This window comes from Castor canadensis, chromosome 6, assembly GCF_047511655.1.
Source record: "Castor canadensis chromosome 6, mCasCan1.hap1v2, whole genome shotgun sequence".
Taxonomy (NCBI): domain Eukaryota; kingdom Metazoa; phylum Chordata; class Mammalia; order Rodentia; family Castoridae; genus Castor; species Castor canadensis.
Genome location: NC_133391.1, coordinates 1,312,868 through 1,326,500, shown reverse-complemented (window position 1 = coordinate 1,326,500; position 13,633 = coordinate 1,312,868). Strand labels below are relative to the sequence as shown.

Here is a 13,633-nt window from a genome sequence, read left to right as displayed (position 1 = left end):
AGGTGTGATTTGAAGGGCACACTTGATGTCACTGACCTCACAGGATTTTACACTGCGTGGCCATCGCGGGTTGTCACTGTGGTGACTTTGAGCATTCGGAGATAACACACACTCCTGATGGATGGTTTGGGGTCTGGGGAGGAGCTGGGGACTGCAGATCTGAATATGTGTTTACTAAAAAAAAAAAAAATCGGAGAAACGGGTTGAGTCCCCACACAGATGCCATGTGGACGCCAATCTGGGAAGGACATAGCAGGAGACAGTGCAGGGTCCTTCCCCTTGCTGCCTCCCTTCACACTCTAGGGGGAGCCCAGCGCGGAAGCAGGAGGCTGGTGAAGCCGAGGCTGGGCTGGGAGCCGAGGCCTCCCAGGAAGGGATCACCAGGCACTGCTCTTGTAGGAAAACTGATGCTTACGGGGAAGGCCCCTTACCTGGCCGTACGGCAGGGGACACAGGACACAGGCAGAGTCAGCCGAGCTCCGGCAACACTGAGGATTGGGCTCAGGGCCTTCTGTGCACTAGGCGGGCGCTCCCCAGCCTCAGTGGAGTCTTTCTTAGGAACTGAGCTCAGGGCCTCCCATGTTCTGCCACTTGAGCCTCGCCCTGGTGCTACTGCTTTGCTTTCACATGGGGTCTATTGCCCAGGCTGGCCTCAGACTGCAGTCCTCCTACCTCTGCCTCCCTAGTAGCTGGGATTACAGGAGTGAAGCACCATGCCTGGGTCTAGGGTAGCGTTTTCAGTCCTGGTGGAGCTGAGCTTTTGATTGTCCCAGCAGGAATGGGACCGGGCGCAGGAGCCACCTCACTCCAGGCTGAGGACTGGGAGGTGGGCTGCAGAGGGGGAGGTACTCCCATTATGGCAGCATGTCTCCTCCCTCACCTTCCCCCAGAGAGGGAGTTTCCTGAGCCATCCCTGCACCCCCATTTTCCTCTTCGGTAACCTGGAGCAGGGGTCCTCATTCCTCCGTGTGTGGCAGCTGGTGTTGGGTTCAGGCCTGGCCTCGCCAGTGAGGCTCTGTTCCGATGGCCGGGCTGGGGCAGTGCTGCCCTCTGCCCACCAGCTCCCCCTGTGCACCTGGAAGAGCAGCTTCATGAATCGACTTGCTTCCCAGGGGTCCAGGCTGTCAGTCCCCAGTTTGCAGGTGGAGTTCCAGGTTTCTGGAAAGAGCCTGGCTGTGCTCCTGCCACCACACCAGGGTTCCCTATAGATGAAGCTCAAGGAAGGCCAGTCTGAGGCACAGCACCCCACTGGAAAAGCAAACGTGCAAGTGCGTCTTTCTCCTGGGCAGTGTGTCCTGTGTCACCAGTTTGCCTGCTCTCACTTCAGGGTCTGTGTTGGCAGAAGAGGGGAAGCTGTCTCTTTCTTCTTCCCGTTTTATTTGTTCATTTATTTTGAGATGGTGTCACACTACAGGCTGACCTCGACTTCATAGTCCTCCTGCATCAGCCTCCCGTGCTGGGATTAAAGGCATGAGCCCCCACACCCAGCCCGTCTCTTTCCTCTTGCAGGACGTGCAGAACAAGTTGAAGGAGGCAGCCCAGGGTGTGGGAGACGAGTTCCTGAGCTGTAAGCTGGCCACCAGGGCCAAGGTAGTTTCCGAGTTTGGAGCCTTTGTCCCCTTACCCAGAGGCACGATAGTGTTAGCCCTCTCTGCTGTGTCTTGGGGTCCCCGCACGTGTCCGTTTGACCGTTTTGGGTGCTCTGTGGTGGGGCTCTGCCTATCTGTGGACGTGCAGATGGGCTCAGGGCCTCCGTCCTCTTCCCCGCAGGACTTCCTCCCGGCCGACATCCAGAGCCAGTTCTCCGTGAGCCGGGAGCTGATCCGGAACGTGTACCACAGCTTCTACAAGCTGCGTGACCGCGCCGAGCGCATCGCGACCAGGGCCATTGACAATGCTGCCGACCTGCTCATGTTCGGGAAGGAGCTGAGGCAGGCGCCTGGGGCCCCGCGACGCCCCCGTCCAGCCACTCCCACTAGGGAGGGGTGATGCTGAGCCGTTTCCCACGTGGAGGTCTGGCTGGTGTCCCATTAGGCTGACTGGCCTTGGGAGAAGCAGCTTGTGGCCAGCGACACTTCCTCTGCTCTGCCCAGAGCAGCACCCAGTGTCCTCCCTCCATCCCTGCTCAGGGCTCCCGGGGTCCTTTTGGGAAGAGGAGATTCTGGAGGCCTGGGGTGGGACCTGGCGTCCCCCTGGCCCCTTTGGCCAGCACAGCCCCTCCCGGGAGCGCAGGTCTGGCGTCAGGCAGGCAGGCGAGTGTCTTCTCTCCTGTGTTGGCTCCTGCAGTGCCTTGGGGTCCGACACCACCCCGCTGCCGTCCTGGGCCGCTGTGCACCTCAGCACATGGGGCTCCCTGAAGCAGGCGCTGAAGGGCCTGTCTGTGGAGTTTGCGCTGCTGGCCGACAAGGCCGCTCAGCAGGTGAGTGGGCTTCTCGCCCCCGTCCCTAGAGTGGCCAGTCCCCAGAGCGGCCTGTCCCCAAAGCGGCCTGTCCTCAGAGTGGCCTGTCCCCAGAGCGGTCTGTCCCCACAGCCTCCTGTCCCCAGAGCGGCCTGTCCCCAGAGCCCCCGTCCCTAGAGCGGCCTATTCCCAGAGCGGCCTGTCCCCAGAGTGGCCTGTCCCCAGAGCCCCCTGTCCCCAGAGCTTCCTGTCTCCAGAGCCCCCTGTCCCTAGAGCGGCCTGTCCCCAGAGCCTCCTGTCCCTAGAGTGGCAGGGGCGCCTCCTGCCCAGCCCGGCTCCCTGGCCTGAGCTGAGTGAACACAAGGAACACCTGTCCCCATGGGAACTTCCCGTCCCCATCTGTTCTGGGTGGCTTTGCAGGAGCCATTTATGCTTTTCTTTATTAAATTATTTTTGCAGTACTTGGGTTTGAACTTGGGGCCTTGCGTGTTAGGTGCTTCAGCATGGGAGCCACTCCTCACCCCTTTCTGCTTTGGTTATTTTTGAGATAAGGCCTTGCTTTATGCCTGGGCCACGCATCTCCTGTCTGTGCTTCCTGTGTGGCTGGGATCTAGAGCACTTTTGCCTGGGCTGGCTTTGAACCTCCCAAGTAGCTGGGATTATAGGTGTGAACCACTGTGTTCGGCTGCATTGGGCTTTTGTGCTATGGAACCGTTGCGTGATTTTGAGGGTGAAAGCCGGCCACCTGTCTCTCAGGTCAGGAACATGATCTTTAAGCTGCCAGCAGGTGTCAGATGAGTTGATGTCCTGTGAAGCTCCGCTCCTTGCCTGACGCCTGAAGCTCTATGGTGTCTAGGTGTGGCGGGTCCCGCTGCTGGGGACTTGGGTTTTTCTCGCCGTGGTGGGACATCAGGTGCTGTGATGTGTTTGTGACCATGAGGGAACTTGATCTCAGCTGGTGTGGAGCGTCCTGGGTTTCTTTCTGCTCCTGCCCCGGGTGCCCCCTTTGGAATCTGACTTTATGACTGTGTCGGTGTCTGTTTATCAGCCCTGGGTCCCTGTAGGTGCTCCTTTTCCAAGGCAGAGAGGACCGGGAATCAGGTGCCACGGGTTTGGCAGGATGGAGGAGCAGGGGTTCAGGACAGGACTTTCCCTTTGTAGTGCATGGGCCGTGACCCTGCTCCAGTGACTTTGGTCTCTGGGCCTCAGTTTCCCCATTGGTTAAATACAAGGGGCTGAACTGGATCACTGAAACAAACTGTTTTCAGGCTGAGTGCAATGGCTCACAGCTTCAATCCCAGCTACCTGGGAGGCAGAGATTGGGAAGATCGCAGTTTGAGGCTAGTGAGACCCCATTTCAACAAATAAGCCGGGTGTGGTGGTACACACTGGTAGTCCCGGCTGTGCAGCAGACATGGATAGGAGTGAGGTCTCAGGCTGACCCTGTCTGAAAAACAACCAAAGCAGAAAGGACTGGGGTGGCTCAAGTGGCAGAGCACTTGCCTAGCAAGCACAAGGCCCTGAGTTCAAATGTCAGCATCACCAGAAAAACCTCAAACAAAGACATCCAAACCTGCTGGGTTTGAAGGCGTCTCTGCCTGGTCTCGGGGCCTTCTGCAGCATGGGCTGAGGTTGTGCTTGGTGTGGGTCCCTGGTGGGTCCTGGGTCCGTGTTGCTTAACTCCCCCTCGTTCCCAGGGTAAGCAGGAGGAGGACAATGTGGTGGAGAAGCTGAACCTTTTCCTGGATCTGCTCCAGTCCTACAAAGTGAGTCTCGCGGCTCCGCGCTCTGGGACGGAGCCTGTGAGAATGACCTTGGTCATGGTTGTCCCAAGTGGGAGAAGCCCGGGGGAGAGAGAGGAGCCAGAGAGACAGACGGACAGACAGACACACACAGGCAGAGACAGGACACCTCTTGGGGACCGCAGCAGATGGGGGAAGCTTCCTGACTGTTGGAGCCTGCGTGTCTCCTCGTGGACCCCGACATTTCTCCCGGAATGTTCTAGAGGGGGTTCCTGTGTCAAGGGGGACAGTAGCAGGTCCTGGGGTCCTGATTCCGTAGCTGTGTTTTCACAAGGCTTCTGATTGGGGTTTGGGGCCTCTGGTTAACACTACTGGGTCTTCCTTTTGGGGCCGCCCGTCCTGGTGCTGCTGAGACACTGGGTCTCTGGATTTGGGTGGCATCAGCATCTGAGGCCCAGAACTGCCACCGGGCTCTGGACCGCTCGGGTCCCCACCCTTCTGGTTGGGAACTGGGGTGGTCTGAGCGCTGGCCCGGCCCGAGTCTCTGGGTTCCACGCGTGTTTCCAGAGTGAGGATGATTGGGGTGCGGACTCCGTGAGAAGTCGGGGTCCCCCAAGGCCCTGGTGGCTCCTCGTTTTCTGCCTTTGCTCAGCCCATGAGCCTCAGCTGCCCTCTGCCTCTCGGGGGCGGGGGGTCTGGAACTGGTGGGGGGAGGGTGTCAGCATCCCTCGGCGCTGGGACCCTGGGTGAGCGCGTGTCCCCACAGGACCTGTGCGAGCGGCACGAGAAAGGCGCGCTGCACAAGCACCAGCGTGCCCCGCACAAGTACGGCCTGATGAAGAGGCAGGCCGCGAGCCCCACGCACAGCCGCGAGCCCGAGTCTGTGGAGCAGCTGGAGTCGCGCATCGTGGAGGTGGGGGTCCGGGGCCCCTGTGAGCGCCAGTGTGGGGGGACGGCCCTGGTATTTCGTTCATGGAGTTTCCACGGGCCTGAGCGCCTGGGCGGAGGGCAGTCGCAGGGCTGGGCCTTGGTGTCCCCAGCCATGCCCAAGGCCGGCGCCCGGCGCCCAGCGAGGCTTCTCCTCGCAGCAGGAGAACGTGATCCACAGCATGGAGCTCCGGAACTACTTCTCCCTGTACTGCCTGCACCAGGAGACGCAGCTGGTCCACACCTACCTGCCCCTCACCTCGCACATCCTCGGGGCCTTCGTCAACTCTCACATCCAAGGCCACAAGGAGGTGAGCCCTCCCTGCCCCACGCAGCCAAGGGCCAGGACAGTTGGTGGCACAGTTGGTGGGGTCGGGGTCTGCGTAGGTCTTGGAACACTGGTGTTCAGATCTCCTGGTCCTCTCCGTGGCCAGCGTGGGAACCATGAAGTTGTCCTTGGTTGGGGGGGGTGGGAGACACCAGAAAGAAGCAATCTGTCACCTCCTGGAGGGACACAGAGTCAGGCAAAGTGGAGTCTGAGCCCTGCGCTGAGGGGAGGGAGGGAGAGGTTCAGGACTGAGGCCCGGGGCTCCAGCAAGCAGACACTGTTCTGCAAACCCCGGCCAGCAGGTTCCAGATGGTGGCTGCTTTAGTCCTGCAGAAGTGCTGTGAGTGGTCCTGGGACATCAGAGCTGCAGGTCACCCTCCTGGCGTGTGACCTGGAGCCTGTGACACCGGGTTTTTTTGGGGGGGGCCACTGGGGTTTGAACTCGGCCTCGTTCCCCTAGGCAGGGGCTCTGCCTCTGGAGCCACGCCCACAGAGCTTTGTGCTTTAGGGTCTTGAACTTTTTGCCCAGGGCCAGCCTTGGACCGCGATCCTCCTACAGACCCTTCCTGAGTAGCTGGGACCAGAGGTGGATGCCTGGCTTTTTTGTTTAGATGGGGTCTTGCTATTTGTCCAGCTGGCCTAAAATCTCCATCCTCTTCATCTCGATAGCTGGGATTACAGGCGTGAGCCACCGAAAGCCGTCACTGATTCTTTGCTTACTCTTCTTGGCAGTGACATTAGTCTGTCCATTTCCAAACAGCACGGGACACTTGTGTGTCCAGGCATGGGGCAGTTCCTCTTCTCTGGCCTGTGTGGTCCTCACGTACCCTTCTTACTGCCTGTTAGGCCTGGCTTCCTTCATTTTCAAGTGACCGTTGATGTCGCTTGTTGGCCCTGGGACCATTATTGCCTCCTAAGGGGGGCACACCTGCCTGTGGCTACCTGCACCCCCTGGACACGGGAGGAGCCCAATCTCAGGCTTGGTTTCCCTGCCAGCCTCCCGGGTTGGCCTGGGTGTTGCAGGTGACGGTTAATGTGGCTGTCATTTTTTGGCACCATCCAGCTGGGCTTTGATGATGCTGGGCACAAGCTGGAGTGTGGTGTCGCTATCACCAAGGAATACACAAGGGGGCCAGCCAGCAGGGTGTCCCCTCGTGCCCTGCCAAGTTGTCCAGAGCCCTGGGGTGGGGGCACTGAGCCACAGCATCTCAGACCTGCAGCTCAGGAAGGGCATTGTAGGAGCTCAGGGCTTGGGATGGACGGAGATTGTCAAGCCAGCCGGGAGTGACTGAGACTGGACGGGTCAGCAGCCAGCCCAGACCTTGGTCTACACCCATCCAGTCAGAGCCGCCTGGCTGTGCAAGGTGCAGGCTCAGTGCTGCAGACGTTGGGGGGCGGAGGCTCAGTGAGCTGTACTGTTAGCAAAACGCCTGGGGGGGTCATTGTGCTAGGTGACAAGTTGCTGGACTCCTTGAGTCCTTGGAGCTCCGTGTCACCTGTAGCTTTCAGAGCACCCAGGCCTGAAAGGTTTTTTTGGCACTGGGGTTTGAACTCAGGGCATTGGTCTTACTAGGCAAGCACAGTACTGCTTGAGCCACACCCCAGCCCCTTTGCTGTAGTTATTTTGGAGATGGGGGTCTCGCCTTTTGCTGGGTGGGCTTGGACTGTGATACTTTTATTTTAGGCATACCCTCAAAGCTGGGATGACAGGTGTGTCTTACGATGCTCAGCTTTTTTTGCTGAGATAAGGTCTCATGGGCTTTTTGCCCTGGGTGGCTTTAAATCACAATCCCTCCTGATTTCAGCCTCCCGAGTAGCTGGGATTACTGGTGTGAACCACTGTGCCTGACTTCCAACAGTAATGTTTCTTGAAGTACTGTGTTACATAGACTTGTGGCCCTTTGGCTCTGCATGCAGGGAACAGAGAGATTTGCCACCTATGACCTCTGGAGGTTGGGCCACCACTAAGGGAGCAGGAAGGGGCCGCTCTGCCCTCATTTGGAGGCCTTGTGATTGTGGAGTCCAGGGAGGTGACACCCCTGAATGGACGGGGTTGAGGCCACTCTGCTCAACTCCTTTCCTCCCCCTGCAGATGAGCAAGGTGTGGAATGACCTGAAGCCGAAGCTCAGCTGCCTCTTTGCTGGACCACACGGTGTACTGACACCTCCCCAGTCCCCGCAGGAGGACGGCCTGTGTCCCCGCTAGTGCCCGAGGCCTGCATGGAGCTCCCTGCGGCCTCACTAAAACCTCTTTGCAAATGGTGTGTCCCTGGCCGAGTCCCTTCAGATGACAGATGGGCCCCAGGGGCTGAAGCAGAGGCCTGCTGCCTGCCTGCCTGCACTCCAGGCCGCTCCTGCGGTCTTTATGTCTCCGTCTTCGTGGGTGGGAGGCCTGTTGACTGGGTGGTGACAAGTTGGGATGCGTTTCTGTCAGTGCTCATGGTTGGGGACAACCAAGGGTTACTTCCACTAGCAGGTGGTGCCTGTGGGAGTGAAGAGGGGCCCAGTGGTTCTAGAATGGTCCAGGTGTCCAGCCTGGGGGTCAGTCAAGCAGGGGACAGCTGCGGGGTGAGGAGCTGGTAGGTCTCAGGGAGAGGTTGGGCTGGGGACAACAGACACCCTGGGTAGGTGGGGTCACTGCTGTGTGGGGTAGCAGGACAGCAGGTGAGGCAGGGATGCTGGTGGTGCAGGTCACTGGTGCAGCGCTGAGCAAGGAGCACGCTCCATGGCATGTATCCAGAGAGCCCTGGCCTGGGACTGACCACGGGGGTCAGGTGACCTGAGGCTACTCCCTTCACACACAGATGCTGATCCCATGTGGCCCAGGGTCAGAATGTGCGGGACAGAGGTGCACAAGGTCTCCAGAGGTGACATGTCTGGAGGTCCCCCATCTGCCCAGGGCTGCAGACTCTTGTCTTTCCCTTGTTTGGGGGAGCTGGAGTCCCTGCTGAGGGGCTGAGGCTGGAAGGCCTGGCAGGGAACAGGTGTAGGACGTGGGGGACTTGCTACATTTGGCCGGGGCCACCTCTCAGACCATGTCCTTCTCTTGGGTGACTGCACCTCCTCCCGTCCTCCCTGCTCACCCAGGGGACTGGCCATCTCAGTGCTCCATGGCCTCAGGTGGGTCTGCGTGCTGCCGCGCAGCTCTCTGGTTCAACACATGGAGCTGGCCTTGGCCCTGCTGGCTTCCTTGAGCCCTGTCTCGGCCTGGGAGAGATGGGCGGAGGGTGGGACGGACCTGCAGGTCACTGAAGTCCCTCCTTTCCAGGGAGACAGCCCTTGGGAGGATTGTGCCTTCTCCCTGGACGGGCCTCCAGGGAGGCCCGGATGACCGGTGCCCCACGGGGACGTGCTCCTCACACAGGCCAGAGGGGCTCAGGGCCTCTGTACAGGCCGATCGCAGGCCGTGTGGGGAGACTGTGGTAGCCTGGTGGTTGTGGGCTGGCTGGAAGCCAGGGCCCAGCCTCCTGGGTTTCAGGGCCCCCTCTGCCCATGGCCTTCCTCGGTGGAAACCAGTTCTGCTGCTGTGTGGACCTGTCACTCACAAGGCTGCCCTCAACACCTAAGACACCTGAGCCGCAGGGCCTCTGCTGAGGCCTGGCTGCTCGCCGGGTGGCCATCCGGCTGCAGGACCAGAGAAGTGCCACGAGCTTTCCTGAAAACAGTGTTATTGGCGGGGACCCTGGGCTCAGTGAGTCACAAGGTCACATTCCTGGTGGCTGCTTGCTGCCAGGTAGGATGGTGGCTGAGACTCAGTGGACAGTGGATTTCCATCACCCTCTCCCACGTCCAGGCACGTTAGGAAGGTCTCAGGGCCTCCGGCAGCAGAGGCCACCCTTACCATTTTTAACTGTCACTCCCTGGCTCCAGGCCACTGATGCTGGAGCCCAGGCTGCGCTGTCTCTCTGCTGAGCTGACCAAGGGCCCCGCTTCCTGAGGCCACCTTTTATGCTGTGCCCACACCCGGCCTGGCAGGACAGCTGTGTGAATCTCGCGGGAGGTGCCAGCTGCCACATGGGAGTCCTGTCCTGGGTGAAGCGGCTGAGTGAGGGCTCGGTCGTGGCCTTAGCTGGACGTGTGCCTGCCAGTGGGCTCTGCAGAGCAGGAGTGAAGGGGACTCTGCCAGGCCCACCCAGCAGGGAAGACAGGCTTCAGGAGTCCCTGTGGCTATGCCATGACTGTGAGCCTGTGGATGTCAGGCTTGCTTTCAGTGTTGGGGGGCCTTCCTCACAGTCTGTGTGAGTTGGGCCCATGTGTGAAGCACTTTATGGGCTGCAGGAACCGGTCATGCCACACGCAATAAACTGGAACTATTGACGTGGTTTTCACTGCAGTTTTATCCATGAAGCCGCCGTGAGCAGTGTGTGCGTGCGTGTGCGTGTGAAAGTGGGATACGCTGTAAGCTCTTGTGTGCTGAGTGCTTCTTCCTCCTTCTTCCTGCTGCTTTCTCATGGGGAACAGAAGACCCAAGTGTCCCCAGGGGAAGGGAACGGGTCTGCAACATGTCAACCGAGGCTTCGACCCTGGACCTTACAGTGCCTGTTTCCCCCGCCTTAAATGGGGGGAATTAGAAAAGGGGTGGCAGTAAGAGGACATGTCCCCTGGCAGACACCCAGCCCTCCTTTACCCTGTCCCTTTACCCCACCTCTGTCCAGCAGGGAGGTCACAGCTGCACACCAGGCAGCTTCCTGTGGACAGGATTGGGTAGGCTGTGCTGGTCCAAGCTTTATTTTTGTATCCATCCGGTCACCTTCCAAATGAAAAATAATCCCTGCCTCTCAGCGAGCGCTGTGAGTGCGCTGGACCAGCCGTCTGCAGCTGTCTAGTGGCCATTCCCCAGCCGGGGCCAGCTGGGTCCTCACATTAGACATCGTCCACTTCACGCAGCGCGTAGTCCAGGATGGTGTCCTGACCCTGGAACTTGAAGTACCCACGGAACTTCTTCTTCTGCAGCAGCAGTGGGAACCAGTAGCTGTCATCAGGCCACATGTCACCAAAAGGGATCTGGTCCAGTGGGAACCACTGAGGGCGCATTTCTGTCACGAGGGGCGGAAGGGGAGAGCACGGGCGTTCAGCCTGGACTCAGACTGGCCCATGAGGAGTCTCGGAAGGGCTCTTGCTAGGAGCATGGCTGGCAAACTGTGACATCACGACTACTGTCTGCATTTTGCAGAGCAGGAAAATGGGCTGCTGTGCCCTGGCCCTGAGACAGCCTGCACCCAGTGCCTGCCAGCTAGATCAGTGGAGCACGACCCCACTGTGTCGGGAGCAGAGCCCGAGACTCACCGTCACTCTCCACGGGTGTCCCCTTCACGCTGTCGGTACAGAAGATGTGCACATCCATGAGCTCGGGGGCGCCCACAAACTCAAACACGATGTGGCCCACCTTGTGCAGCGCGTCCACCGTCAGGCCACACTCTTCCTGCAGCTCCCTGCGGCAGAGACGGGCATCAGAGACAGCGCGGTGCCAGTGCCCGCCCAGCTGAGCACTTTTTAAATCTTCACGACGCTCCTAAGAGGTAGGCATGGTTGTCACTGTCATTCTCTTTTCAGATGAAGAAACGGAGGACCCCAGGGGGGACTCAAGGATGTGGCTGTACCCCCATCCCCCCATCCCGTCCCCTCGTCCCCTGCTGGGCCTCCTCACCTCTTGGCCCCGTCCTCGATACTTTCTCCCTCCTGCACTTTGCCCCCAAAGCCATTCCAGCGGCCAGCGCCAAAGCCCCTCTTCTTCATGCCCAGAAGGACGTGCTGGGGCCGTAGCACCAGCACCAGGGTGTAGAGCCTGGAGGCGCCCATGGTGTCCTGCGGCTGTGAGGAGGGCAGGAGGGCCGGCTCAGCCTTGAGTGTGAGGACGGTGTGCTGTAGTGAGCAGTCGCCAGGAGAAGGGCAGCCTGGTGGTGTGTCCCCAGCCCTGACACTTGTAGCTTGTCTGGTGCAGGTGCAAACCTGCCCTTGAACAAATGACCTTTTGTTGTTTGAGACAACCTGGCCTCAAACTTGCAACTCTCCTGGCTGAGGGCTGGGATTACAGGTGTGCACCGCCACACTCGGCTTACTATCTTTTATTTCAGTGCTGGGGATCAAACCTAGGCCTTGCACATGTAGGCAAACCATTCTACCACAGAGCACCATACCCAGATGAACAAATGATTTTCTAGTGTAGGAACAGGCAGACCAGGGCTGGCAGAGTGGCTCAAGTGTGAGGCCCTGAGTTCAAACCACAGTGCCACCAAAAAGAGCAAAAGGGCAGACCAGCCCCAATGCCCACCTGGCCCCACTGGATAACCATATGGTTTTACCAGTGGTTCTGGGCCAGACTCTGGCCCTGTCCCATCATTAGCTCTACTGGGACCTGGCCTCTGCCTCTCAAGTCCCAGGAAATGCATGGCTTTGTTGGAGGCAGGTCCACCTAATGTCCTGGCTGGTCCTCCCCTGCAGTAGTTTGTACCTCACTTTCCCAGCTCTCACTCCTGTTGTTGTGGGACCTGGCACCGAGAGGCCACTAGAAGCCACAGGACCCCTCCCACTCCACCAGGTGTGTGTGGCCCAGAGAAAGATCTGAGGGTGGTGTCTTAGCCAGGGCCCCTGCAGGAGAAAGGACCCGGAAGAAATTCAGAAGCAAAGGACCAAACTTCCTATGGCTCTGGCCTTGTCCAGGTCTGGGGACCATACTTGGCCAAAGCAGGATTCAGAGCCTGGGATCCTCCTCAGAAGTTATGGGCTGGGTCCCAGGGGTGGTTGCCAGTCAGGCAGGGGAAATGGGTTGGTGGTCAGCCTTTCCATGAGTCCTGTGTCCTTTGTCCTGACAATGATCTGCTTGTGTCTGAGGTCCTGGCTTCCTAAGTAACTCTAATGGTCCCAACAACGTCAGCTACCACTTATTAAGCACCGACTGTATACTGTCATTTTTCTGTGTCCACCAAGGATTGGTTCCAGGAACCCCTGTGGATACCAAAACCTAAGGATGCCGAAATCCCTTAAGTACAGTGCTGCATAACCTACATGCTTCCTCCTGTACCTTAAATTATCTTCAGATGACTTGCAAAACCACGCGGTGTGGCTGCTTTGGAAATGGTTGCTACAGTTAATTCAGGGCAGAATGTTGGTGTCACTTTCTGAGACAGGGTCTTGCTCTGCAGCCCAGATGGCCTTGACCTTGAGCTCTTCCTACCTCAGCCTCCCGGAGCCGGGATTACGGGCGTGCACCGCCATGTCCGGTTTCTCTGAGTAGCTCTGATTTGCTGGATGGACTTCCTGACGCTGACCCCAGAGCACGGAGGACCGCCATACTTCCTCACAGACCCCAGCCACCTCACTTCCAAGACTCGCGTTCCCGTTTTTACAGGGAAAAACTGAAGCCCAGAGAGGCAAGGTCTGACACAGGTCGACCGGCCGGGCCAGTGCCTGCACCTGGCCCGAGGTGCGGTCACCCCGCTAAGGTGAGGGTGGGGCAGGGCTCAGTCTTGCCTGCAGGGGGCGCTGGTTCCGGGCGGCGCCCGCTAATGATGGCTGGGCTCGATCCCGGACACCGGTTCCTTGCTTTCGCCTGCCCTTCCCCCCACCTCCCCGTGCCTCCCTCGCTCTCTCCAGTCTCCCTGGGTGGAGACTCCCAAGTCTACCTGGCTTCCTTGATCTCCCCCACGGTCTCCCGGGTTCGGCTCCTCCTCTACGCGCTTTCGTCCCGCGCGCCACATCCGGGGCTAGCGGGGGGGCGGGGCCTCGGGCCGGAACTTCCGGCGGCGCGCGGAGGGCGCGAGCGGGCGCCCATGGCCAGGTGAGCGGGTCGGTCTCCGCTGAGCCGAGGCCTGCTGCAGGCGTTCGGTGTCCTCGTGTCCTCATCGGAAGAAGGGGTGCGGGCCCGGGAGAGCGAGGCCTGGAGAGAGGGACGGGGAGACAGGGCGGGCAGGTAGAGGACCGCAGTCCTAAGGGATGCAGGGCATGGGATGGCGTTGGCGGGGCCCCCGGACCATGAGACCTGTAGGGCATGTCCGCACAGGTCCCGCTGTTCCCCAGCCCTGGCCATTTTTCCTTTTTTTATTTATTTTATTCCTACTGTTTTTGGCGGAACTGGGGTTTGAACTAAGGACCTTGCAGTTGTGAGGCGGGTGCCCTGCTTCGCCCCATGGTGACATTTTGAATAGGCTCGTGCTGTGTCTCCCAGGACCGCCTTGATCCTCCTCTTTACGCTTCCTGTGTAGCTGCGTAGACAGGAACGCACCGCCATGCCCAGCTTTA

The 13,633-nt window shown here is 59.4% G+C and overlaps 2 protein-coding genes across 11 annotated transcripts in view; one reads left to right on the top strand and one right to left on the bottom strand.

The window, feature by feature from the left end:
- Snx8 (sorting nexin 8) overlaps positions 1-9,712 on the top strand; it is a 29,503-nt gene extending 19,791 nt beyond the window's left edge. For all 7 annotated transcript variants that reach the window (XM_074075424.1, XM_074075423.1, XM_074075425.1 and 4 more), the window contains 7 exons: positions 1,510-1,590; positions 1,771-1,931; positions 2,287-2,419; positions 4,096-4,164; positions 4,907-5,053; positions 5,229-5,378; positions 7,488-9,712. In XM_074075424.1, the coding sequence (XP_073931525.1) occupies positions 1,510-1,590; positions 1,771-1,931; positions 2,287-2,419; positions 4,096-4,164; positions 4,907-5,053; positions 5,229-5,378; positions 7,488-7,601 (855 nt within the window). In that variant the 3' untranslated portion in view covers positions 7,602-9,712. The remainder of the gene's footprint in view (positions 1-1,509; positions 1,591-1,770; positions 1,932-2,286; positions 2,420-4,095; positions 4,165-4,906; positions 5,054-5,228; positions 5,379-7,487) is intronic.
- A 2-nt stretch (positions 9,713-9,714) lies between these two features.
- On the bottom strand, positions 9,715-13,502 carry Nudt1 (nudix hydrolase 1). Of its 4 annotated transcripts, none has more exons than XM_074075450.1 (4): positions 13,018-13,502; positions 11,043-11,206; positions 10,682-10,907; positions 9,715-10,431 (listed from the first exon to the last, which is right to left on the bottom strand). In XM_074075450.1, exons 1-4 carry the CDS (start codon positions 13,382-13,384, stop codon positions 10,259-10,261), a joined length of 930 nt encoding a protein of 309 aa, XP_073931551.1. In that variant the 5' UTR covers positions 13,385-13,502; the 3' UTR covers positions 9,715-10,258. The 4 variants fall into 4 exon arrangements, with proteins under 4 accessions (XP_073931551.1, XP_020007686.2, XP_073931553.1 ...); XM_020152097.2 differs by having other exon boundaries at positions 10,682-10,827; positions 13,018-13,164; XM_074075452.1 differs by lacking the exon at positions 13,018-13,502 and adding an exon at positions 12,570-13,005 and having other exon boundaries at positions 10,682-10,827.
- Between the last annotated feature and the right edge of the window lie 131 nt (positions 13,503-13,633).

Coding starts and splice junctions, on each gene's coding strand:
- Nudt1 (XM_074075450.1), bottom strand. CDS start 13,384: ATGCCCTACAGGTCTCATGGTCCGGGGGCCCCGCCAACGCCATCCCAT. Junction 11,207..13,017: donor GGGGAGATCAAGGAAGCCAG/GTAGACTTGGGA, acceptor CCCTCCTCACAG/CCGCAGGACACCATGGGCGC. Junction 10,908..11,042: donor ATCGAGGACGGGGCCAAGAG/GTGAGGAGGCCC, acceptor CCTACCTCTTAG/GAGCGTCGTGAAGATTTAAA.